We start from the raw sequence: 26,015 nt of genomic DNA on the forward strand, positions 1-26,015 counted from the left end.
TTTATTTTTTATCTTTTGAGTTTGGCTGTCTTTTCAAACTAAAATGGTCCTGTGGTCCACTACAGTGGACATGCTGTAAAAGTAAAATTAAAAGTCTCAGGAAACAACACTATTAAAGTAAAATACAAAAAGCAAACACACAGAAATCTTTACCATTTAAACCACCACCAAAAAAAACAACAGAAAAACCCCACATTTAAACACGAAGCTCGTTTTGATTTCAAATATAAAATAAAGTTTAATTTCATCTGAACGTACAAATTGACATAAAAATGCAGCATTTGTGCAGTAACCAGGAAGAGATGCTACATGAGAAAAAGAGGAGCTACACAAAAAGTCTTACACATCACAAAAAGGAAGAATCGGTCACAGTGGAAAAATAAAAAAATAAAGAAAAGGTCGGTCCAAGGCCTCGGATTTGTCTGTACACGGATGATCACAAACCTTTATCATCAACAGGTTCAAGTTTCGCAAACGGCTCATTGCGCAGAAACATAAGGTAAAAGGTGCATAGAGCATACAATGATAAAAGTAGAGGACTCGATATTTTCATTTTTGGATGAGGGACTAATCCTGAAGCTGTCCGACATGAGCAAATAAAGCGCTTTCGCAACCTGAGACTTAACTGATAATTAACTGATATGGCCTACAAGAATTTACTGTCCAATAGGATGTTGTGTTGTGTTGTGCTGTGCTGTGCATCACTTTGTGGTTATTTTCATTTCATCTTTATCACAGAATCATGACTTAAAGTAACGCCGGCAATTGCTTCGCAGCTTCGGTTGCCAAATCTGTAGTGAGGACTCGTCCTGATTGACCGAATGTAAAGAAAGCCGACTTCATCACAGTGCTTCTCATGTATTAAGAAAACAATCGGAGGAATTCGGGCGAGAGATGACACACACACGGCCGAATATACACTACATTTTGCGCTGTAATGTTTACTTGGAGTCATCAGCATTATCAGTAAAGTCTAATTTTAAAACTAGCAAACATATTGCCACACAGTAATGTCATCAGTAACAGCGTATTCTTTTTTTTTTTTTTTTTAAAAGTGTATTTTCACACCTCAATGACCAATATATTCTATTTCACACACACACGGTGTCCCAAAAGTTTCCACACATAGGGGAACTTAACACCTTTTAGCAAAATGTTTTCAAAATTTTTTAAATAATACATACATACATACATACACACATACACACATACACACATACACACACACATCTCAGATAGTCTTTAAGAATACCTTCGACAAAAGAAGAACGTATTGAAATCATTCTCATGGATGCATCGGGAAGATGGACTTCAACAGGAAACATGGCGAGCACATCGCGCACGTGACACGCCTGCCAAACGATTAACAAATTCAGAAAGACTGGAAGTGTTGCAACGGAGACGTGGACGTCCACGAACGTCCACTGACGAAGGCACAACCGACGCGGTGCTAGCAAACACAGCCCCCTACGTATGGAGAGGTTTGGGACACCCTGCGTTTATATATAGTGTTAGTGCAATGGCGCTTTTTTTTTGGGGGGGGGGGGAGGGGGGCAACTCAATTGGCCTCAAGTACATCCAAAGCAAAATGTAAACAGAAATGAGGCAAATTTAAATAAATACAAATCAATTGGAAATCAAATTTGGATAAAGTGACTTCACTCCTTTTTAGCAACAGACCACATCACATGGATTCAGTGCCAGTGTCAGTACACTGCTCACACAGTGACTAGCGGGAACTTTAAATCGATCGATATTTAAAAAGAGTCCGGCCCGGGAGAACCCTTTCTTCGAAAAGCTACAGGCTTTCCTTAACGGAAATACGAGAGAAAGGGAGGAGAAAAAGAAAAGGAAAAAAAAAACTCCACGCATTTAAAGATTCAATTCCAGCCAAATTCCACTCAGACGCCCCGCCTACCTCGACATTTACAACTTAATCATCTATTCATGGGAAAACGACATTCCTGCTAAATGGAAAACGGAAAAGATTCACACACCGATTATCCGAATCACCGATTATCCGAATCACCGATTATCCGAATCACCGATTATCCGAATCACCGATTATCCGAATCATCCAAATCAGTCTCCGTCTCGCTACCTGAGGTACAAAGTCACTCACGGCATTTAAACGCGAGCCTCGTCGTTATTTCTTCAGTTAACTGCGATCATCTCCGTTCACGCCAACATCTGTGGAGAAATAACCGCTGGATAATTCAGCCGTCTCTCTTCTGTAAGCTCATTTTGCACGGTCACGTGTACACAGCGTGTAAGTGCTCTTCTCTGTTATGATATCGATGATGACGGTGGCTGTGCAGCAGGACGGCGGCCATTTTGACAGCGGTTTTCCGATTACAAAACGAATCGATCAGGCTGATGTGCGTTTCGCTAGGACGCGCGGCTGTCCGAAAATACTTTCCTTAACTAGAAAGTTTGCTAGACACATGTATTTCGCAAAGTAACATAAATAAAAACATTTCCATGTCATTGTAAAAAAAAAAAAAAAAAAAAAAGTGTTCTTAGAGTGCCAAAAAGTGTTATTAACCAGTCCATACAGGATTTCGCAGAGGTTCCCCCCCCCACGGTGATTGTCGCCGCCAAAGATGCTCGATTTTGCTGCGGCTTTTTTCAAATCAAAAGTTATTTTTCGCAGAAACCTACTTGAATTGGCGAAATTGCATGACCTTGTTCGTCAGTGATGTCTGATGGTAAACGAGACATTTTAGCTGTACTCGCGTTCGACGCACATGGATCGAAGAGCGTCGAGTCCGAATGCGCTTTGTGATGACGTCACATAATCTGCGGTAATTTTGGAAAACTGCAAGCTCCTCCGAATACTGTCGTGTTTGCTCGATTTTGCGTCGATTTCTGCAAACGTGAAATCCTAGAGGGACTGAAGAACAGAATACTCCTGATGGACAGGACATCATTGTACCCGGTACATTTTGATCAGCCAGACTTCACAATGCTAGCCACTATATTAAATACAGGATTGACATTTTCCCTTTCAGATATACTACACGTTTCTATCCTTCCACATCGACATCAAGCAAAGCTTTAATAAAACTTCAACAGAAAAAAAGGACCGGAGGCCGACTGATGACGCGTCCTGTGAAACGGTTCCAATTCCAACGTCACGCTGTTCGATTTCGATGGTAAATATAATGAAGACTTGTGCGAGGTGTGACTTGCGAGACCGGTTTTTAAAGGAGGTAATTAAAAAAACAAAAAACAAAAAAAAACAAAACAAAAAAGTTGTGTATAGGCTTAACTAGTACATGATGTGTGAACCACAAGCAGGCCACTGGACTAGTAAACATACCGGAAGCCCATGAGATGCATTTGGTTAGCCTTACACACGTACGAGGCACAGAAGCAGGAGTGGGATGTTCACAGCATTCGGTTATCAGCACATGGCTTCCTCTTTCAGTTTTGACTACGTCTTCAGCTACAGTCATTCGTTCAGCCTGTGGTTTTTTATTTTTTGGGAAATCAACACGGACCGCGTGCTGAAGAGAAGGTGCGCGTCAGTTTATCATTGGACGAGTGGTTGCGGATGATGAAAGACTCGACAAGCTGCTTCAGTGGCCCGCTACCGGTCTTTGTGGCTCCTGAAGCGACAGCGACGACGACTGATGATCGAGGAAGGCCGAGGTCATCGTGGACGCTTCCTGGTGACGAAGATGAGCACTCGGCGGATGGCAATGAGTCGGTCTTTCAGGGAGGTCATGGCGAGGATGGTGAGCTGAGCTTTATTCTCGAGAGGCAGCACAGCCAGCAGCCACCAACACCACGCCGGCCCACTGGGGTTCCCCTGAAAACATGGGCACAAGTCAATTTAATCATTAATTCAGCAATCGGGTTGGACCCAGGGTTATTATAGTTTTAAAAATATTGCTAGTTTTCATTTTTATTTCGTTTTCAGGTTGTTTTCCGTTTTGTCGCGGTTAGTTTTAATGGTGTATGAATGTGTATGGGGGGGGGGGGATACTTTTAGTATCGTTTAAGGGTAAGCTCGTACTCAAAATAAATAAATAAGTGTTACATCCTAAATTGGGCGCCGTCTTTGGGTTGAGAGGTTATCGAAGGGTTATTTTGTTTGGCCGAGAGCTCTGTCGGTTACACATACAGGCTGTCGGTCAGTTAAGTCTGTAAGTTAAATTGCAGTGCTGCAGGGAGGACGACATATTTTTGTACGCTAACCCGGAAGTGAGCATAAAGCCTAAATACAAAAATCGCCAGAAGTAAAAAAAAAATCTAAAGTAAGGCTATAAACGAACCACACCACGGTCACATGACTCCAACATCACCCACGACTAAGATTCAGATAGAACTTATAGCACTACAATTTAAAGAAATAGAAAATAAACAAACAAAACCCCAATACAATTGAAAAAATATAAATTTAACAACCAACAGTTTAATCAAAGACATCAAAAAAAAAAAAAAAAAAAAAGTGTTGCTATTGAACAAATAAAATGCATCACTGATACAGTGAAGCTTGTTTATGGCTGTGCTTCAATAAAGAAGAATGGTCAGCTGTGGTATAAAAGAAATAAAAAACAAAACACTATGTTCTACACTGTAATTGGAAGGAAGTGTTTCACCTGTGGGTCGGGGGCTTTGGCAGGCAGGTGACCGAAGTGGCTCAGGATCTGGCTTTTCATGTTGTCTTTGAGAGACGTGAACCAGGCTGTGGCCTGATCGTACACGGAGTCGTGTAGCTTCAGAAGCTCGGTTAATTCCTCTCCTTCCACCTGAGATTGCCCACACACACACACACACACACACACACGTCAGAATGGTAGACTTGTGATTTCACACACACATGCAGACACCTCGAAGAATCTCAAACACTCGCTCTCTAGTACTTCTCTCCCTCACACGCACACAAAATCCACCACGTTTCTGTTACCTTCTTGTCCTCCAGATATTCGATCTTGGCCGTGTTGTAGCCGTCTCTCTGGCCATGGCTGAGCACTTTGAAGCGAGACATGCCAATCGTATCGACCACCGAGCGACCGTCAGGGAAGAACTTCACGTCTCTCACCTCCAGCATGCAGCCGTGATCGGCAAACCTGACGAATCAAACACAGCCAGACTTTACCAGTCACGTGCTTCGTGCCGAATCTCGCATGCTCGTACGTTAGAAGCGACAAACGGTTATAAATCGTCGTCTTGGATGCCACTTACCCTTTCAGCTGGTCAGAAATGCACATGCCGAACTGCTTGGTTCCGGTCTCCATGGCCCTGCGAATCATCAGCCTGTAGCGCGGCTCGAATACGTGCAGCGGGCAGGGGATTGTGGGAAATGCCATGGTGCAAATGAAGATAGGAACTTCCTGGTTCAAACTGGAGTGGAAACATTTGACAACATAAAGGATTGTAGCATTACACGCTGATAAAATTCACACCTCAGTACTACAGACAGGAATGTTTTTTTTTATAGGTCACATGTAGCTTTTATTGGAAGTGAGCTCAGTTTAATAGGCTAAAACAGACAACACTGGCAAAACAAAGATGGCCGAGTTGTTTTATCGGTCTATATAACCATCATATCAGTGATGAGAAAGTTAACTAAAATAAATAAATAAATAAATAAATAAATAAATAAATAAATAAAGACCATGCAAAGGTCAGGCAAGGACCTCCTCGCTGCCTACATGTGGACGTCTATAACGTGTTAGAAGAACGTTCCAGAATAAGGAACTATAAAAACTCACTTGGACAGTTCTTTCATTTCTTCTTCATGCACTTTCCTTCTCTCTTCCAGCTCCTCACGCAGGTAGCGCTGAAGTACCTCTTCCATCAGGAAGGTCTTTTTGTACCCTCTAGTGGCCAGAAACTGCAATTACAACCAAAGCAAGCTTAACATTTAGGTCAACTGATTGAAAGGTGAGAGAAACTTTTGAAGTTTCAATTTCAACTTTAAAAGCACATACAAGTACATAACATCAACACGTCCTTTCATCACTAGATCGTATCTGTGACGAAGATGAAGTCTGCGTCACGTTTTATACGAACAGAGTACACTTCCGAAATTTCAAAACTTAGAAGCCGACTTAAAGCTTTAATTTTGATTTCATTGGGACTTTGTCGCTTTCGGTACGAATATGTTCGCCTTAAGGTTATCTATTAGATATACGCGTTCAAAATGTACCGTCTCTCTCGACCACCGATACGGATCAACGATTTTGACGACGACATTCGGCACTTCAGCTTCTCATCAGACTTTCTGTCCAATCAAACGCTCTCCAGAATCTGAATTGAAGTGTCCCGCCCTCGACGTGATAAACATCCATGCTACTAACTGTCCAGTACGGCTTAGCCCCGGGCTGTGAGGTAAGCTCAATGCTATTGGCTATTTAAAAAAGGGGCGGGGTCACACGATATGTCCTACCCTGACTTCCTGTTTCACAGGAAATTACATCAACACGTCGAATAACGCTGCGCGTTTCAAGGCACTCACTGCGACATTAAACTGGCAACATGTCAACATATTCGATATGGTGTTCCACAAGGACCAATATGTAGATTTAATTTTTTAAATAGTCAACAAACTTACTAATGGGTTTTCCACATGTCACAGAAAGACCCAAATACATTTCACCTTTATTTAGGAGTACACGGTAATCCATCATTACAATATAGTGCACACGTCTTGTTCAGAACAATTAATTATTCCGAAGAACAAAAATAAATAAGTTATATATAATATTGACGTTTGTCTTAAATTGCAACTGTAGGAGTTTATTTATTAAATTGTACACACCAATGTCTTGTAAGTCGTGTAACTAATAAAACAGTACACATGGGTGTGGAAGGGAGACAAAATCAAAATCGTGACTAAAAGGCATTCTTGTGCTGGAAGGTGTTGGGAGGAAGTGAAAACGCATTCGTTCCACACTGAACTTACTGGACGATAAGATCGTGGTCTTTCACCTATTGTACTTTCGAGCCAACTTCCTTGTTCACCGAACACGTTACTACGAGTACACGTGTACGGCGTCAGTGCAACGTTACCTCGGAAAGGTTCTCTTTGCATAGAGGACAGTTGGGGTTATGATCCAGGCAGCGTTCCAGACACTTGAGACAGAAGGTGTGTCCACAGGGAGTGGTGACGGGCTCGTAGAACAACCTAGAAAACCGGAGACAGAAAGTACACACGATTACCTTTAATTACCTTCAGCCGGTGTTGTGTAACTGTACCTTGTGCTATAATTAGCTGGAGAACACGCGTGTGGCACAGATTTCGAAGGACACGGGACGCTGTCTGAGAACATTCCGCTCTACAAAATGCTTTTCAAAACAGCACGGTCACGTGGAATATTCTGACTATCATTACCAAAACCATGACGCTGTATCTTCGCAGCACATATTCCCGTGTCAGCTTCTCCGGAACCTCAGAAATGTCCTCCTTTCAGGACAGTAAAGCTGAGGTGGAGTTACGAAGTTAATTGTTTTTTTTGTGGTTTTTCACCTCTTCTCCCCCCCATACATCTCTCTCCACAATTGTGCCAACCCGCCAACTCCCACCCAGCAGCTACTCGTAAAGCCGTCCTCTTCCGCGTACACGAACTGACGGACATCCACGATCGGATAACGTCGTCGTGATTCTCTACTGGAAACCGTTTTCTCCCAGAGACCTCTGCAGGAAATCTGCATTCTTTTAGAGCAGCAATCTGTAATTTTTTGAAAAAGCTAGCTACTGACCGTGACGTGAACTGTACTCTAATAAGCCTTCCTCTTTCCGTTTCCAGTAAAGAAGAAGCCGGACACGCAGAAACTAAATGCCAGCGTTTGTGTGGAACAGAAACGGAAAGGCTGAGTATGGTCGAAATGATCATTAGAAATGTAGAAACGCTTTATTAAAGGCATTTGCAGGCTTGTCCACTGAAAGTTGGGGTAATTTCTCAGTGTATATAATGAAGCTGCTGGCGGACGGAGACGCCGACTGAGAGCTGCTGATGATCAGCAAACATCAGCGCTCTTTAAGGCCCAAGCGCTTTGAACGCCTAGAAAAGTGCTATATAATTTGAAGGAATTATTATTATTATTATTGTTATTATAATTATTAATAATAATAATGGAGTCTTGTGGACACAGTGTTCCCATTTCCCTGTCTTTAAAATGTAACAGTTATACATGTGTAACACACACACACACACGCAAAAGACACAGTGAAACACACAAAGAGACAAACACAGACAAAAATGGACACAAAGAATATAGATACATATAGATACAAACAAACACGTGCAAAGACACACACACACACACACACACACACACACACACACGATCCCTTTATTAAATCTGCTTTAACGGCTTCTTAATTGAATTCTAGTGTCACGTTACCATGGTAACCTCTGATTAGTCTTGGTCATTTTCGATTAGTGTGAATACCAAAACGTTGTTCTGATTTATACACCTTGGAGGCGAAGACTTTCAAATCCGTGATAATATTAAAAAATAATATATATATATTTTTAAAGACACCATACAAGCAGGTGTGTCTAAATGTCTCGTTTACCTCATGCACAGTGAACACTCCATGTCAGCGCTGTCCAGGAGATGCGACGGTACTGTCCTCGTCCCGCGCTGGACAGGAGGCGTGTGTGAGGAGCTGGGTGGATCTGAGAGAGATGGAGAGAAAGACCGGGGTATATGATTGGTAGGTTGAAAGCGTATGCAGGAAGGGGTGAGAGATTGATTGAGAAAGCGTAGACTAGATCGGGTCTGGTTATAAAATCGCACCAGCGTATAGTGTTTAACATAGAATGATGCGGAAAAAAAAACAAACATCCAGACCGGTTGGCGCTAATCACTCGAATAACCACCCTTTACAACCGTGCTGAGCAGAAAAGCATCACAGAACCAATCTCACAATCTCCCGTTGCCCATTAAACCCTGACCCGTATCTGTAGGGTTTTACGCACTGCACTTCTGCAACATGATTGGCTGATCGGATAAATGAATGAACGAGCAGGAGTACACGTGTTCCTCTGGTTAAACAGACAGACAAACGAGACGACGTGCGTGAATGAAAGAACGGACAGTTAAGGTTTAAAATAAATAAACAACCTGAGGACAATGACCTGTTTTGTTTGAAAGGCTGTACAGTACAGGAAGAACAGGTACATTCTGACACCCTCTGGCTCACATTCAGTACACAGAAACCGCAGAGCAACAGTTTCACAGTCGGATATTTAGTAAATGCCACAGCTGTAATTTGAACACGTACCTGCTTTGAGAATCTTGCTGGGAGGCACGAAGGCACTGGCATCAGCCAAGCATTTTCTCTTAACACCAGGAGCTACAGGGAGCGAGGAAAGCACAGCTGCCAGGCTTTTGGATTCTTCTATGCTGTGCTCTGGCTGATTTAAGGACGAGGAACTCGAACCGTCGCAAGCTTTATTATTACTGAGCGCAGGGTCCTGTGAAGTGGAAACAGATTTAAACCAGTTAAACACCACAGTGCTGAGGAGACTGTTTAACTTTTTTTTTTATTTTATCATCTCTATGGGACGAAACATTCAGTGGTGCGACAGCTTTAATTAAAGAGGCCAAACACCGAGACCGAATATAGAGAGCAGCATGCAGATGCACATGCATTTCAATACAAACGTCTGCATCCCGTTATTAATAAATCATACCGTAACAAACTATTTAAGCACTTTTGCTACTTGTGTGAAAGGAACTTCTCTGAAACCTGACATTGTTGAATTCTCAATTCTGATTGGTCAGAACATGGTGTTTGGGTTGATTAACACACTTGCTGTAATACGTTGTCGTTTCCATAGTAACGACTCACATAAGGGCTTTTATAGTAGACGCTCAACATAAATAAATGTTTAAAAAAAAAATTAAAATAAAAGAAAAACAACCCTAGAGATGCTCTGATGTATCGGCTGATAAAAGCAATTTTTCCCGCTATGGGCTATCGGCCGATAGTTTAAAAACATCCGATGATCAGGGGCGATTATATCCTGTCAATCAAAAGAGGGCGGGAAAACACGTCAGTTTTGTGCTGTGTGTAAAGATGATGTCTCTTGTGTGGAATGACGACAAAACTGCAGTTTGTAAGCGCTGTAATCTCTGCACTGATAAAATTTGACACCGAAAGTGAGCAACAGTGAAGCGGGAGGTTCAGCGTCGAGTCTAATTTTTTTTTTTTTGCCGAGCTGCTCATGCTGAATTAAAGGGCCAGTACACCGTTGAAAGATTTAAATGAAGAGCAGTTGACAAAAAAAAAAAGTATATAGCACAGAAAAATGTATTTGCAGACTGCACATCATTGTGTGTTACGTATGTGAATTCCGAGTCTGCGGAAGAGTGTGTGTGTGTGTGTGTGTACGAACTTTGGAACAGCCGGCTCTGGCTCCGTCCCTCGTCAGTGGAAAGTGCAGAGAGCTGAGGAGTGATGAAGGTTTGATGCGAGGGGATGAGTTGGTGGTTTGAAGCGGATGGAGGCGTGTGACCAGACTGTCGTTCTGAAAGATGGACGAAAACATCTCACTCAGGATCTGCAGAGAAAGACAGAGGCACAAAATTGGGAACATCGAAACCTATGTCAAACAAAGTGCCTCATCACCCAAGGCCATTCGACTTAGTAAGAACTCAAGGCAAGCCGATTTCCATTCCCATGTATTCACCGGGAGGAAATACTGATCTTCAAGCAACCTGCTATTACTGCTTATGTAAATGTATGCAAGTTTAACATTAATAAAAAAAAAATCAAGCACTGTGAGGGAAATATGATAAAGGAGGTAGAAGATTACCTTCTGTGCCTCTGATTTTACAGATGTCCAGTCTGGCTTGAGTGCTACACAAATAAAATACTCCTGCAATGCCTCTTCTCTGCGGCCAGCACAGCAAAGCGCCTTGGCCCTAAGGTAGTGGGCCTGGTGACAGAAAATCCCAATAACGCATGTATTCTCATTACCGAGGAGCCAGATCAAAAAAGTCCCAGTAGAAAAATCATTAAAAAAAATAAAAAATATCAACACTGGAACATTAAAGGTGCAGTTTGTAATTAAATTTAAGTGTTTCTAGACCTGTAATTGATCATATAATTTTGAAGATTTTCTAGAAAAACTGATTCGCAACACCAGCATACAAGGAATCTATCAATTCTTTCAAATAAGCAGTGTCAGTTTGCCAATGTTTAAGTGCAAGTACAATTCACCTTGCAGGCTCGAGAAGGCTTAACAAATTACAAACTGCAGCTTTAAAATATGAAAAAAATTCTTCACCTGCTGGTTTTCTTTTATTGAATCATTAAAATGAGCTTTTTGTATCCTAGTTGCAGCCCTACTAAACACCAGGGTTGCGCAGTATATCGTTACCACGGTAGTATCGCGATACTAAAGCTACAAAATACAGCTGATGCCACTTTATTATTATTATTTTATTTAAACAGTAGTATCGTCAATACGGTAGTACCATAAGTACTTTAAAGATTTCCTGTTTGCTAGTATGTGAGCTAAGGTTACGCTAACCGCGGTGTGTAAATACTAAAGTTAGCCGTGTTTGCTAGTAAGTGAGCTAAGGTTACGCTAACCGCGATGTGTAAATACTAAAGTTAGCCGTGCTTGCTAATAAGTGAGCTAAGGTTACGCTAACCGCGATGTGTAAATACTAAAGTTAGCCGTGCTTGTTAGAATGTGAGCTAAGGTTACGCTAACCGCAGTGTGTAAATACTAAAGTTAGCCGTGTTTGCTAGTAAGTGAGCTAAGGTTACGCTAACCGCGGTGTGTAAATACTAAAGTTAGCCGTGTTTGCTAGTAAGTGAGCTAAGGTTATGCTAACCGCGTTGTGTAAATACTAAAGTTAGCCATGTTTGCTAGTATGTGAGCTAAGGTTATGCTAACCGCGTTGTGTAAATACTAAAGTTAGCCATGTTTGCTAGTATGTGAGCTAAGGTTACGCTAACCGCGGTGTGTAAATATTAAAGTTAGCCGTGTTTGCTAGTAAGTGAGCTAAGGATACGCTAACCGCAGTGTGTAAATACTAAAGTTAGCCATGTTTGCTAGTATGTGAGCTAAGGTTACGCTAACCACGGTGTGTAAATACTAAAGTTAGCCGTGTTTGCTAGTAAGTGAGCTAAGGTTACGCTAACCGCGGTGTGTAAATACTAAAGTTAGCCGTGTTTGCTAGTAAGTGAGCTAAGGTTATGCTAACCGCGTTGTGTAAATACTAAAGTTAGCCATGTTTGCTAGTATGTGAGCTAAGGTTACGCTAACCGCGGTGTGTAAATATTAAAGTTAGCCGTGTTTGCTAGTAAGTGAGCTAAGGATACGCTAACCGCAGTGTGTAAATACTAAAGTTAGCCATGTTTGCTAGTATGTGAGCTAAGGTTACGCTAACCACGGTGTGTAAATACTAAAGTTAGCCGTGTTTGCTAGTAAGTGAGCTAAGGTTACGCTAACCGTGGTGTGTAAATACTAAAGTTAGCCGTGTTTGCTAGTAAGTGAGCGAAGGTTACGCTAACCGCGGTGTGTAAATACTAAAGTTAGCCGTGTTTGCTAGTAAGTGAGCTAAGGTTACGCTAACCGCGGTGTGTAAATATTAAAGTTAGCCGTGTTTGCTAGTAAGTGAGCTAAGGATACGCTAACCGCAGTGTGTAAATACTAAAGTTAGCCGTGCTTGCTAACTTTCTCAATTGTATTCATTTTTTTCAGGAGTTCGTTTCTAAATTCAGTTATTTATTCTTAAATTATGTGTTCACTCTTAGTTCTCCGAGGACAATTTCCATTTGCTTGATTTCATTGCTCTAGGGAACAACAGATGAAATTTGTGGCACACTGAATTAGTTGCATGACTTTTCTCCAACAGCCAGTTATTCGTTCTTGTTCATTCTCAATAAAACGTTCAGAGGAAAATTCGGTTTGTCCGTTTTCATTTATAAATCGACGCGTTTCTGCAAATTTGGTTCGTTTTATCGATTTGAGTTATGAATTGACAATACTGCATAGTATCGTGATACTTCAGCTGGTATAGTATCACAAGATATGTTTATTGTATTGTGACAACTATATTCAAGACTTTACAGTGGAAAAAACCCCCCCAACCATACTATTCTACTATGTTTTAAACTAAACTACAAGTCAATTCATCCATCTTTAGTAAGCGCTTTATCCCCAGCAGGGTCATGGTGGATCCGGAGCCTATCCCGGGAATACCGGGCACAAGGTGGGAGAATTCGCTCCGGAAGGGATGCCAAGAATACAACAACTGAGTTTTATTTAAACACACTCTTACAAATGAATGAAATTAGTAACATGTAACGTTGCTGATGACCTAACTCACAATATGTAACTTATTTTCTGAAGAACAGGGTGAGGCAATGGAAGGGTGGCTATATAATCTACCACACCTGCTAAGATGATGCCTTAGGCAAATGTCCTTACTGCCTACATCAAGTATCCTTAAGGATTACATGACTAATGTTACATACTTTATAAGGGTTTGTTGCCAGGCGTTTCCAACCCCCCTTTAAAACATTATTTATAAAAACAACTGGCTGGGTATAAAAACACCAGCCAGTTGCTCCAGTATAACGCAAGATCTCTGATAGCATAGTTTGATAAGACTACCATCATGTTGCCAACTGATAAACACCAAGTTTTAACTTGGCCCAATTTCACCTACTCCATATTTGGTGCAATATACTCCTGACAAATTATAGAGTCAGGAGTATAATGATTTCCTCATGAGTGGTCACACTCTTTGTAATACAAACGTAAATCTAAGGGATCATAGTATAAACTACAAACAGGCTATTTTTATATCACGCAGCAATACACGGACTTTGCTCAGCTAGCGCAAAATATCACAGGTCAAATTGAGATATTTGAAGCCACCTTCTCTACCAGCATTTCTACTACCGCAGCACAGCAAGAGGGAAAGAGCGGTACGTCATACGCGTATCCAGAAGTACAGGTTTAGAAATCTCACCTGCCGCGTCAGTTGCCTTGAGCACGGCCGTGTTGGTGCAGGTACACTGCTGTACTTCCTGCCTTTGGTGTGCATCATGAGGCTTGTGCGAGACTGTATTGCACTGTATTCATGTAGTGTCCTTATTCGCTATTACACCAACACAATATCCAAGTTCATTCGGATTATATTATACAGTCTCATCCTGAAGACATTTGGGATTGAGATCAGGAAATGAAAGCTGAAAATTCTGATCTACGGCCCCTATATTCATCTTTTGAACTCAAACCCAAATGTCTTCAGTGTACAGCAAAAACAAAAGAATCGGCCTTGCTGTTCCAATACTTTCAGAGGAGACCGTATTTCCACGCCTGCCTTTCTTTATGCAATTTGCTTAAAAATATGCCAAAAAGGCCGTGTATTTCTCCCCAATAAAACAGGACAGGAAACATTTCTTTAACCTAGCATTCACATAATGCATCTCATAACCGTGTTTGCAGTCATCTCTCATAAAAAAACGATAACAATTGCACATGGTTATCTCTGCCGGAAATTCATTGAAGAGCGGCCACGCTAATCCTTCTCCATTTGTTTCCTGTTCCTACCTCGGGAATCAGCGCATGTGCCAGCTCCAGTTCAGAACCAGCCTCTATGAAGATTCCAGATGACACCATCGCCTGCGAAGACTCTGGATAATACCAACGCTCTACACGTGTTGCTCCTGGGATAGCAATGGGCCTGAACTGTTCTGCTCTCCGGGCCGGTCTGGACCGTCCTGGTGCCCTGCTTCTGGAGTTCTCATCGCTTGGAGGCCAGTCACGGTTACTGAGGGTGGCCCCATATGGACAGCCTAGGGACACTTGGAAGCCGTAGACATGGCATTGGACTGCAACCCGGGTCTCCATCAGTGGACAGTGCATGATTTCAGCATAGAAGGGATTTATTATCGAAGGGATTTATTTATAACTACACTATCCTTTGTTACCCAGATGAGGACAGGTTCCACTTTGAGTCTGGTTCCTTTCAAAGTTTCTTCCTCATATCATCTCAGGGAGAGTTTCCTTGCCACCGTCGCCTCTGGCTTGCTCGTTAGATTCAAATTTATCAATGTAAAATTTAGATTGGGAATTTATATATTTCCTTAAAACGGCTTTGTGACAATGTCAATTGCAAAAAGCGCTATACAAATAAGACTGAACTGAATGGAATGTATTAATCTGGAATGATTTGTGCAGATGTTTTGAACTCTCCAAACAAAATGTCCTGAAAGCCCTGCCCCTTCCCCTCATCCCATGTGTTCTCGACTTGCGCAGGCTCCCTTGCTTTCCGTCAAGGTAAAATGGAGAACCTTTCGAGTGCATCAACATGACGTCAAATCCATCGGTGCATGTTCGACTTGGCTATGTAACATTAGACAAAGTATATACGCTACTGAATATGGCCGAACGTTTACGGACACCCGACCTTCACACCTATACGTGGTTCTTCCCCAAACTGTTGTATAGAATGTCTTTGTATGCTGTAGCTTTACAGTTAGTTCACAGGAACGAAGAGGCCCAAATCTGCTCCAGCATGACAACGCCCCTGTGCACAAAGCGAGCTCCGTGAAGACATGGTTTACCAAGGCTGGAGTGGAAAATCTTGAGTGGCCTGAACAGAACCCTGACCTGGAACGCTGAGGGTACACCAGACATCAGCGCCTGACCTCACTAACGCTCGTGCGGCTGAACAAACCAATCCCCACAGACATGCTGTGGAAAGTCTTCCCAGAAGAGTGGCGGTTATTAAAACAGGGAATAACTCTGGAATGTGATCTTCCAAAAAAAAAAAAAAAAGAGCACACGACTGTAATGGTCTGGGGTTCACAAACTGTTGGCCAGATAGTGTTCTTTACATCAGTTAATTATATTTATGAGCGATGCCACCCAGAAATCTCGGGCAAAAACGATGCGCTGTAATAGGAAGATAATCGGCTTCGGAATCTGTTAACCTGCTCACATTGGGCTAGATCCCACCACTCCATCGTCGATTACGTTTCCATAACGTCACGCCACTTGTATTTCATTCCTTATTTATATAACATATGTTTTCTCCGTATTGTTTGCTTTGCTAATGTGTTCGAAAAAATTTACCGCTGCCCCGACAGAATACCGTTAATTAGCCGTTAACGCTAAAATCCAACATCATTTCTGTATAAGGTTATTAAACAACATGAAGCAACCAAGTACTACAGAGAAAAAGAAAACGCAACAACAAGGAATGCGATGCATGTCGTGTTTCAGCCGAGATAAAAAAAACAAAAAAAAAACAAAACAAAAAACAAAACGCGTCTTGGAATGAAGAAAAATATGTAACCTCTTTTTAAGCTTGCTGGTTCTGATAGAATGATGCTTAGTGTTTCCATGGGGCAAGCAATCGAACGGAGCTCAAGAGATCACAGAATAATGACCGTGAACACATGCGTGTAATCTTGGCTGAGGAGCTTTTGGAAGTCTACAAGTGCGACCTTCTCACCTTGGGTGAAGCTGGTAGGAGGCGGCAGACGCTGTCCGCATCCTGGATCGCTTGGTTAAAGTTCTTCATGTCCATTTGCAGCTCAGCCCGCTGTGCTCGTAAACTAGCGATAGAAGACGCTATGGGAGAAAAGAGGAGGGAAAATGAATGAATGAATGAATAAATAAATAAATCAGTTGCACAAATTCAATTATTTAGGGACATGACAGACATCATTTACGTGTTAACCTCGGCACGGCTTTTGCTTTCCTTTTAAAATTTGCATGACTAGCTGTTGCCTTCTAGGCTCCGTGAACAGCATTTTGACTAATTCTTACCCCTACAACTGTCTGAATTTCAACGATACGTTAGAAAAACGTTGCTGCCATCGGATTTTATAGCCTAAACCTTGCTTTTGTCATGGTTTCGGGTATCGTTTTGTTCTTCTGGTCCAGAAATAAACTTGGTCCACAGCTGGAATACAACTGCTCATCTATTAAAAGAAAACTCACAAAGCATACATAGTTCGTTGAGGACCGCTGAGGGGGACAACGGAAGGGTATACCAATCAGATGGCACCAAACGCTGCAGACCCCAAAACTACTGGTGTTGTACTAACAGAGACGGGGAACAAACTCGAATACTGGTGAAGAAAATTATGGGTGTTAAGAGCGTAATGTCATGTGTAGCTTTGGCTTAAATCTGTTAGACTTGTAGCTAAAAACCTAGACGTTAAAGACAGTAAAACTGCTAGCTGCTATGAGACGATATGGCAAACCTTTTTCCAGTAGACAATCAGTGAACGAGGTGATTCCCTCTTCATGACAAAAATGAAAGGAAAACCCAACTTGTGGATTGTTCTTGCTGAAAGTCTGATCACTTCCTGCCCTGACATTCTCGGTTACCTGAAGAACAGTTGCTCTTCTGTTGTTTTTTTTCTATACACGTCGCACTAACGTACAAGCGTCACGATCATTAAATATGCACTTTCCGCCCCGATTTCCAGACCTCGTTACGGTCCCTCACGTCGACTTACATACAGATTTAATCTTAGCTACCGTTCCTACTGAAACACTGGCCAAACAGTCCACGTGAGCCATCAGTGACTCAACAAACCCAAATCACTTTGATCTTTAACTATCCATGCTCAGCATATTATACATGCCACAGAGTAAAGCAAGACGTTAATTGTATCATGCAAGAAATATGTCTAGAATCACCTGCAGTCATTATGATTCTCCGCTCATTTACTCAGGTTTTTCCCTTTGTCGCCAATCTGTATCGCCAAGCTATACATCCAAATCCAGACTCTAATCCAAGCATATAGCTCCCTAATGCTTCCCCACATGGTTCTGGTTACTAGAACAAAGACGTAACTGCTGACTTATCACTCCCATGATGCTCTACCAAAAAAACAAGGTTGGCAGGTGCTGGAACATCCTATTTGAGCTTCAGAGATTTTAACACCATATTTGGGCGAAGATAGGTCAAACCCGTCATGTTGATCCAGACCTTATGTAATGTAAGCTCGTCTGGAGCTAAAACCTGTTTTCTGACATAGAACGTTCTGTTTTTAAGAGAGAACATTCTAGCTAAAGCCTCCTCAAAAAGCTCGCTCCCTCAATAAAAAGGTGATCAAACTTGCACTCTGCACTTCTATAATGAACAGAGAGCAATAAATCATTGGAATCTCATTGAAGCTATCGGTCTACACGGATCAAGACGTATTCCCGAAATGGAAAACATCATGTAAAATCAGGAACCAGATCAAATATCTAGTTCCCAAAATATGACGCTTCATATGCGATCTATTTCTGTCCGTCGGTTCACGCAGGGAATTCGGGTCATCGCAAATGAGACCGGCTCTCCGGTGAAGGCTTTCTGAAACAAGAAATGCAAATCCCCTCCACCAGACAACACATTGCCTTTTACTGCAATGTGAAGCGTGACTAATGCGCAAAACCGTGACTAGACACATGACTGGTTGCTTTCAGAACTAAGCTGTCAAGTTTGAGCAACAAAGAAGAAGGAGGAAAAAAAAAAAAAAAAAAAAGAAAAAGGAAAAAAAAAAAAAAAAAAAAAAAAAAAGAGAGAGAATCCCACAGTCAGGCTGCTTTCCAGCACACAGTGTCAACTGAGCATATGTGTTTACTCTCTGGCTGCCTGTGCCGCATGTTGTGAGATGATATGAGACGAAACCGCCAATATGCACGCCTACACGCTCCATCAGTGAAGACAGCGTGGAAAGAACAGAAAGGCGAAGTCCCAAGCCGCAAAATGTCACATTTAGATATAGTCAGTAATTTTGGCAGTAAGTTAGCCAATTGGGTAGAGATCTCGGAATTGATTGACAGCCAAGCAGGAACGTCCTCTCTCTGAAACATAGACGTAAGGATACGATAGAGATTCATTTGTAGACGATAGCGCATCAACGAACCTATAATCCTCACTGAAAGTAAGTCAAAGTAATCTGATGAGCTCACTCCTGATCCTACTTCAGAGTATTTTGACTCATATGGACGCAGTTTTGAGAAGGTTGATGCTTGGAGGTCTGTCATTCAATGCAGATGGAAGGTGAGGTAATGAGCCTATAAAACTGAAGTAACACCTCCAGGAAAGTGAACCTCAAGCTCCAAGGCCTTGTTTACATAAGTGTATGCTTACGTTTTAAAACGCATAACTTTTGCTACGGTTACGCCGGTCTTCTACACTACTCCAGCGTTGTTTTCGACCCTTGAAAACTTAGACTTTTGGAAATGCCGAAGACCCCGTTTTAGTTTGAAAACTCCGGGCTCACATTTCAGTGTAAACAGACCAAAACGAAGACTTTTGGAAAAAGAAGGCGTGGCTTCGCCCAAATTCGCCCCCTGATTGGCTCTTCTGGATCGTTGCGTTTCCTTCCCTGATTCGTCAAGCCCCTACCATATGACCGTTGCGCTACCTTGATCGTATACACAACAACACAGAGCATTTTATAAAACTGCAGCTGCCACATGCGCAAGAGGCGAGCCATGATTAGAGTGATCGCCAACAAATCTCATTTCAAGCGGCATAAGCCCTACATGGAACGCCAGTTTGGATGCAACCAACTTCATGTTTACACTCGTATGGGCATGCCCAGTGTGCATGAATGGTCATGTGACATGCGTTTTCGTTCGTGTAGTCCGGACGGAGATCGTTTCTGAAACACAGCGGAAATGTCAGTGTGGACGAGGATCGTTTTCCTGGCTGCACGAGGCCAACACTAGCCGAGGACGGCCAACAATTGGCTGCACGAGGCCAACACTAGCCGAGGACGGCCAACAATTGGCTGCACGAGGCCAACACTAGCCGAGGACGGCCAACAATTGGCTGCACGAGGCCAACACTAGCCGAGGACGGCCAACAATTGGCTGCACGAGGCCAACACTAGCCGAGGACGGCCAACAGTTGGCTGCACGAGGCCAACACTAGCCGAGGACGGCCAACAATTGGCTGCACGAGGCCAAGACTAGCCGAGGACCGCCAACAACTGGCTGCACGAGGCCAACACTAGCTGAGGAAGGCACCAGATCAACCCTTTGTCTTTGTAAAGTTTACATGAAAATAATTTGCCTCCCAGATACTATTCCAACATAAAATTTGTTAGAATTATTACCTTACTAACATTATAATTAACGCCGCTTCAGACAAAGCAAGCCAGAGATTCAGCTTTTGCAACCCAATTTAGTGCAGCTTTAGATATAGCAACTTAAATAGCATCCTTATTAGCCATGGCGTTTAGTCAGTCATGTCGGCTAATTAAATCACTTCAGAACTTTCATTTTTCTTCCATCAAATTATTCCTTGCTCCCTCATGTAGTGCACTCATCTCCTAGATTTCAATAAGGCTATTTCAAAGAAGAAGGAAAAAAAAAAAAAGAAAAAAAAAAAAAAAAAAAGTATGCATTGAGGCACACAAGAAAAACAAATGAAAGTCTGGGAGCTAAAACAGAAAAGAGAAGAAAGAGGAAAGAAGTCATTCAAAGGCAACTTTGTGAGCGATACTTATCAGAGGAAAGGTGAGCTCAGAAACGGTCTGAGATTGCTTAATCACTATGAATAAGCCTCTCAGAAAAGGTTCCTCATCAAAAATTTCATCGGCTGACAGAATTTTAGCTGTCTATCTTTAGAAAACAGCTCTCTGGCATGAACAACATTTTCTTGGAAAGAGCGATGCTGTTAAGTGAGAGAAGAGACCTCGGTTGCCAGAAAAACAGATTTTAGAGAACTCAGTGTTCTTATACTGTTCACTTATGATGCGGTTGAGTAAAGCCTGATGTTTACTTATTCAGTCCATTTCACAATCGTTATTTTGTTCTCTTCAATTCCCTGAAATTTAAAAAAAAAACCAAAAAAAAACCCCTTAAGTGACGTGATGTTAATCATTTTGTCAGGGAGTGGTGTAAGGCTTTTTCATATAAACCTGAGGTAATCATGTATTTTAATTCATTTTATATATATAAAAAAAAAGTTTCGTTTTTTTTTCCTTTTTAAACAGATGACTCTGAGCGGAATATTCCAAAAAGTAGCCAATAAGTATCCAGAGTAGGCGTGAACGCCTTTAATACTGATTTTCATCAAGAAATCGGTCGAGACAAATGCCACGAATACATTTGTGGAAATTCTAGGCAAAAGGGGCGTCTACTTTCAAGATGCTAAAACACTAAATGATTTTGATTTATTTTGGATTTTTTAATCACAACATAATTCCCATAGTGCCATTTGTGTAACTCCAGAGTTTTTTTTATGACTTTATTACTATTCTAAAATGTTTAAAAAGATAAAAATAAAGAATGAGCGTTTCTAAACGTTTGACCGATAATGAATATTTTAAGTGTACAGATACGGACCTGCCCAATAAGGGCCCAAGAGATGATAATAATAATAATAATAATAATTAAAAAAACAAAAAAAACAAAAAAAAAACCCTGACAAGAATTTGACCCGAGACATCCAGACTCTCAGTAATGCTGGAATGCAAGTCCCTATAGTTCTCTGCATTTATTATTTCTCAATCTGATCAGTATAGAACTACATTATTTTTTTTTTGCCCTCTACCAAAACCCCAGCAGCTTCCACCCATCTCCCTTACATAAACGGGTCAGGATATAGGACCTGGTGGGCTGAATTAGGTCAGGCGTGACCAGCTAGCAAGCAGAAACAGGATGCAGGCTTGCTCAATAGAGCGCAGATCCCGCGGTCAATCCAGCTTCACGATGACCCCCTTTTAAGTCATAATTTAAAAGCAGCACCTACAAACGACCTCATTTACTTGGTTTATTAAAAACCGAGTCATGAGACGATCCATGTCAACATGATCCAGAGCACGGGGAATTCTCCCGAGACTGTACAATTAAGCCTGAAATTAGATATAGGTCTATATGGGTCAGATGCGAAAAGGGCTTTCAAAAATATTAATTATATGATTATTATATATCCTTTAATTTATTCAATGTTGATTAGTTAATGATGCTTAACATGACATAGCCTAAATAACAGTAAGGTTTTGTTTTTTTTTTGTCTTTGACCCCTGTGTGAGTATAGGCTCAGTGCAGGCTATTTCCTAGGAGTGCATATCTGTAGTTCATTATTAATACTTTAATTACTTCCTGCTATAATTACCACTGTCTATCTGGACCACAGCTGTAAGTGTCTGGTGCTGGTATTATTTAATAGTTGTACTCATTTCATTTCTACCATGCACATTAAAGGCCAGCTGACGATATGCTCGGAAACCCATCTGCTAGTGAAGAAATAAAGCTCGTTCGAGAGAGATATATATATATATATATATATAATAAGCTCAACTTTTAATTAAACAAATGGATTGACTCATAACTGGTAACAGTGCTGCTGTTCTTTCCTTGGGCTGTAACCAAGGATCATCAAGCACTGCTGGATGTTATGTGATCTAGTCTTGTACACTGAGGGTAGACGTTATTTTTAGAAACTGTTCCAAAAAAAGGGTCTTTAGAAGAAACTCGGGTGTTTCAGACGCCCTCTAGTCGTTTTATAACTGCTAGTAGAAGTAGGTCACGCCACCAGTGCTGCATTACCACGCGACCAGACTGCACACACACACACACACCATACAAAACACACACACACACACTATCAATTATTGAAATCCCTTACCTACGTCCACAGCCTGGTTATACTTTTCCAGGGCTCCTTGTAGATCTTGTTTCTTCCACAAGCTTTCCCCCTCGAGCCAGCACCTCCTGGATTGACTTTCCGCCTCGAACCACTTGTCGAGCAGGCCGCTGAGAATAACGTTGGCCCGCAGGCCGCTCGTGCACCACGATTTGTTCATGCTCGTGCGGCACGACTTGCACTCGTTAACCGCGGCGTCCTCCAGGCACCGTTTGCAGAACGTGTGGCCGCACACTAGCGTAGTGGGCTCGGATAGCAAACACTTGCAGAGGCGACACGAAAACAAATCGAGCGCGTGCTCTTCCTCGAGCTCGTCCGGGTCGGAACAGGTGGCCGCGTTGGCGCTCGCGCTCGCTTGCGGCTCCTTCACCCGGATCGTGCGCGCGATGCTCTCCACTAACAGCCGCAGCTCCTCCGGTCGGAGTCGGTGCAGGTCCGCGGCGATGCAGTACGAGTCCAAAGCATCGGCTATCCGACCGGCGCGGGCTAAAGTGTCCGCTTTGCGCATGCAAAGCCCCCGATCGGGCTGATGGAGCTCGGACAGCTGAGACGAGTAGATCTCAACAGCAAGCTCGTAATCGCCGGCTCGGCGTGCTTCCTCGGCCACTTCCAGCATTTCTGCACACACACCGGGTGCGCTCGGCTCGTGAGCGAAATGCTCGGAAGAACTCTGGATCCCGGTGTCCATCCTTACTTAATCAAATCCTTCTAGCTATCTATCTCACACACACACAAATAAAATAAATACTAAGAAAAAGTGAACAAGTCTTTGGTGATCAAAAACGCTACCTCGTCATGACTACATCAGCGCCGGAAATGACGTAGAAAACGTGCATTTAAATACAGTAATGACTTGTGAGGTCATTAGCCAGACCGCGCTCGCGCGCTCTCTTTAATCGCCTTCAATTACGTAAACGTTTCACAATCCGGATCTCCCTCTCGATCATTCTCTCTCTCTCTCCATCAATCAATCCCTCTACACACACACCATGCGATCAGTGCTACACGGGACGACACTTGTAGAACCATTCGGCAAAAGTTTAATGAGTAGGAAATGAGAGAGAAAGAAAGAAAGAAAGAAAGAAAGAAAACAGCCGGATTCGGCTCGAACGCGGTGGAAGTGAAAGGTCTGCGCTCACACACACGGCAGATAACACAGGCTACGACACGACAAACGAAACCAAGCCCTAAACACCGGACGTTAAACGCTCGCGGTCACGTTTTAAGCGCGAGCAACAAAACCACCCGACTCCGCTCTGTAATCGGTGCATCAGTGTGTCTATACAGCGCGAGCTCTCCGCGTAATCCCGTGTAGTCTCGTTCTCCACGCGCCGGTGCTCTTTCCCCTCTCCTCGCTTTCCAACACTTCGCCTTTCCATTTTTAAACCCCGTATAAAACCCAAACCGGAAAGTCCATTGTAACAAAAATAACATGCACCACCTACATCACTTATATATACGTTTTGTTTTGTTTTGTTTGGTTTTTAAAGAAAAGAAAAAGAATGATAAACGGGGAGGAGGGAGTTTTTCCAACAAGACCAGTCCGTCCTCCCTGATACATAACAATAAACACCTCACATTTATCCCGCCCACTATGTAGCACGTGACCTCCAAGGCACCCTCCCATTGGCACATTATGTAGCTCACTTATATAATGACAAACACGGGTTGTGTAACCCTAAAGGAGGAGCTAACATAACTAGAGTCGACTATTCTACACCACCTCAGATTACTCTGTCAATCACCCCAAAAAAGTTTGTGTGGGGGCGGGGTCAGTTTTTATATAACAGCCTTCTTTATATAAGCAATTTAACAGCCAGTCCTGTGAGAATGATTCAGACACATAATGATTAGCCCCCGAGTTTAAACCATAAAGGCCTGTTTTCTTGACTTTTCTTTATTTTTTATTTGGATTGATATATATATATATGTGTGTGTGTGTATATATATATATATATATATATATATATATATATATATATATATATATATATATATTGCCTTTGAGAGTGGTTACATGTTCAAGTAGGTTCATCACATAACTGTCCTCCTATTTTATGTCTGTCAGATAACCCCACCTTAATATGCCGTCTGTCACGCAATGCTGTCTTTACATAACATGCTAAGGTTATTAGATTAGATTAGATTATATACAAAGTTATGAAAGTTCTTTACGAATCTGAAGAAACACACAGCGTTTTAGTCATTTGATTTAGCCCAAGACCAGGAATTTATCTATAGTCTCGGAAAGTGTGGGACTTGTAGGCGATGTCCGGTACTCGTGTAAATGGATTTAAAAATGGGTGCCGTTGCTGATATGTTGGTTTTGGTGAAGTGTTACGGAGAAACAGCAAAACTGTGACGTTTCCTGTGATGTTTTGTTGAGAGCGAGAGGTACAGCTTCACTGTAACAAAGTCTTCAGGACAGAGGGATTTGTGGTTTCTCGGTAACATGACAAGCTGCATTGTTGTTGTTGTTGTTGTTGTTGTTGTTTTTGTTTCATTAACTTCAAAAGACAGAAAACAATCCAGGATGGTGAGGGAAGAGCTGATATGTGATAACAGGGACTAACGTGTATCCTGGACGTTCCGTAACATCAGAGGTAAAAAAGTACAATGTGTATTTATTTTTTATTATTTAAAAAAAAAAAAAACATTTTACAGCTTCTTGGCATCATGTATTAGTTATTAGACAGTTTTATAATTCCTGGAGTTATATTTAGCTTTTGAGGGCAGTTACATGTTAAAGTAGGTCTGTCACATAACTATCCTCCTATTAGGTCGGTCACATAACTCCACCAGTCAAGAGGCATGCCAGTGAAAAAAACAGGAAGTTATCTAAGTTATTTACCAGGAAATAAAAAAGGGTCCATCTATCCATATCTATCCATCGTGGGATCTTCCTCTCAATACCAATACGGTTTTAGATTTAAAAACAGACAAAATATAGAATAATCCTTAATAATTGTACTTATTTTAGCATATTTGCTTCCATTAGAGCAGATTTTCTTAATGTTTTGACCAGAGGTGCTGTAAAAAGGGGATCGGTGAGGAAATTCGAAGAGACCGAGGACCCGAGGTGATGCCGTGGAATAAAAGCTGTACAGAGAGCGAGATGGGAGGCTTAATCCCTGACATTTTAATCTCCTAATCGCCCACTTGGACCAGTTTTCTGGAGTTTCTACTGCTGCACCTGGCTTTGACGTACACATTCTTTGGAGAATGATTCCACGGACAAGATTTGCGATCTTGTTTGTATTCTAAGCACCAGTGACTGACAGCTCTGCTGAAGTTCATCACTTCATTTTATAAGGACAGCTGGTCTTAATAATTGATTGATGATTCATGAGGACTCATCATGATGATTTTATCGGTTTCTTACTTCAGCTACAGATCCAGGATATATTCAA

General features: G+C 42.0%; 1 protein-coding gene across 2 annotated transcripts; it reads right to left on the bottom strand.

The window, feature by feature from the left end:
- lonrf2 (LON peptidase N-terminal domain and ring finger 2) lies at nt 1-24,188 on the bottom strand. Of its 2 annotated transcripts, XM_053615340.1 has the most exons (12): nt 22,588-24,188; nt 16,453-16,571; nt 10,782-10,904; nt 10,362-10,526; nt 9,245-9,437; nt 8,534-8,636; nt 7,024-7,138; nt 5,724-5,845; nt 5,194-5,352; nt 4,916-5,078; nt 4,608-4,757; nt 1-3,814 (listed from the first exon to the last, which is right to left on the bottom strand). In XM_053615340.1, exons 1-12 carry the CDS (start codon nt 23,291-23,293, stop codon nt 3,656-3,658), a joined length of 2,277 nt encoding a protein of 758 aa, XP_053471315.1. In that variant the 5' UTR covers nt 23,294-24,188; the 3' UTR covers nt 1-3,655. The 2 variants fall into 2 exon arrangements, with proteins under 2 accessions (XP_053471315.1, XP_053471316.1); XM_053615341.1 differs by lacking the exon at nt 10,782-10,904 and having other exon boundaries at nt 22,588-24,187.
- Nucleotides 24,189-26,015: the final 1,827 nt, after the last annotated feature.

Source organism: Ictalurus furcatus, chromosome 26 (assembly GCF_023375685.1).
Source record: "Ictalurus furcatus strain D&B chromosome 26, Billie_1.0, whole genome shotgun sequence".
Lineage (NCBI taxonomy): Eukaryota > Metazoa > Chordata > Actinopteri > Siluriformes > Ictaluridae > Ictalurus > Ictalurus furcatus.

What these genes read in the sequence shown, in the direction of transcription:
- lonrf2 (XM_053615340.1), bottom strand. Translation starts at nt 23,293, where the DNA reads ATGGACACCGGGATCCAGAGTTCTTCCGAGCATTTCGCTCACGAGCCG. An exon ending in TAACCAGGCTGTGGACGTAG is followed by an intron (nt 16,572 to 22,587) that starts GTAAGGGATTTC and finishes TTTCTCCCATAG; the next exon opens with CGTCTTCTATCGCTAGTTTA. An exon ending in ATTTCTGACCAGCTGAAAGG is followed by an intron (nt 5,079 to 5,193) that starts GTAAGTGGCATC and finishes TTGATTCGTCAG; the next exon opens with GTTTGCCGATCACGGCTGCA.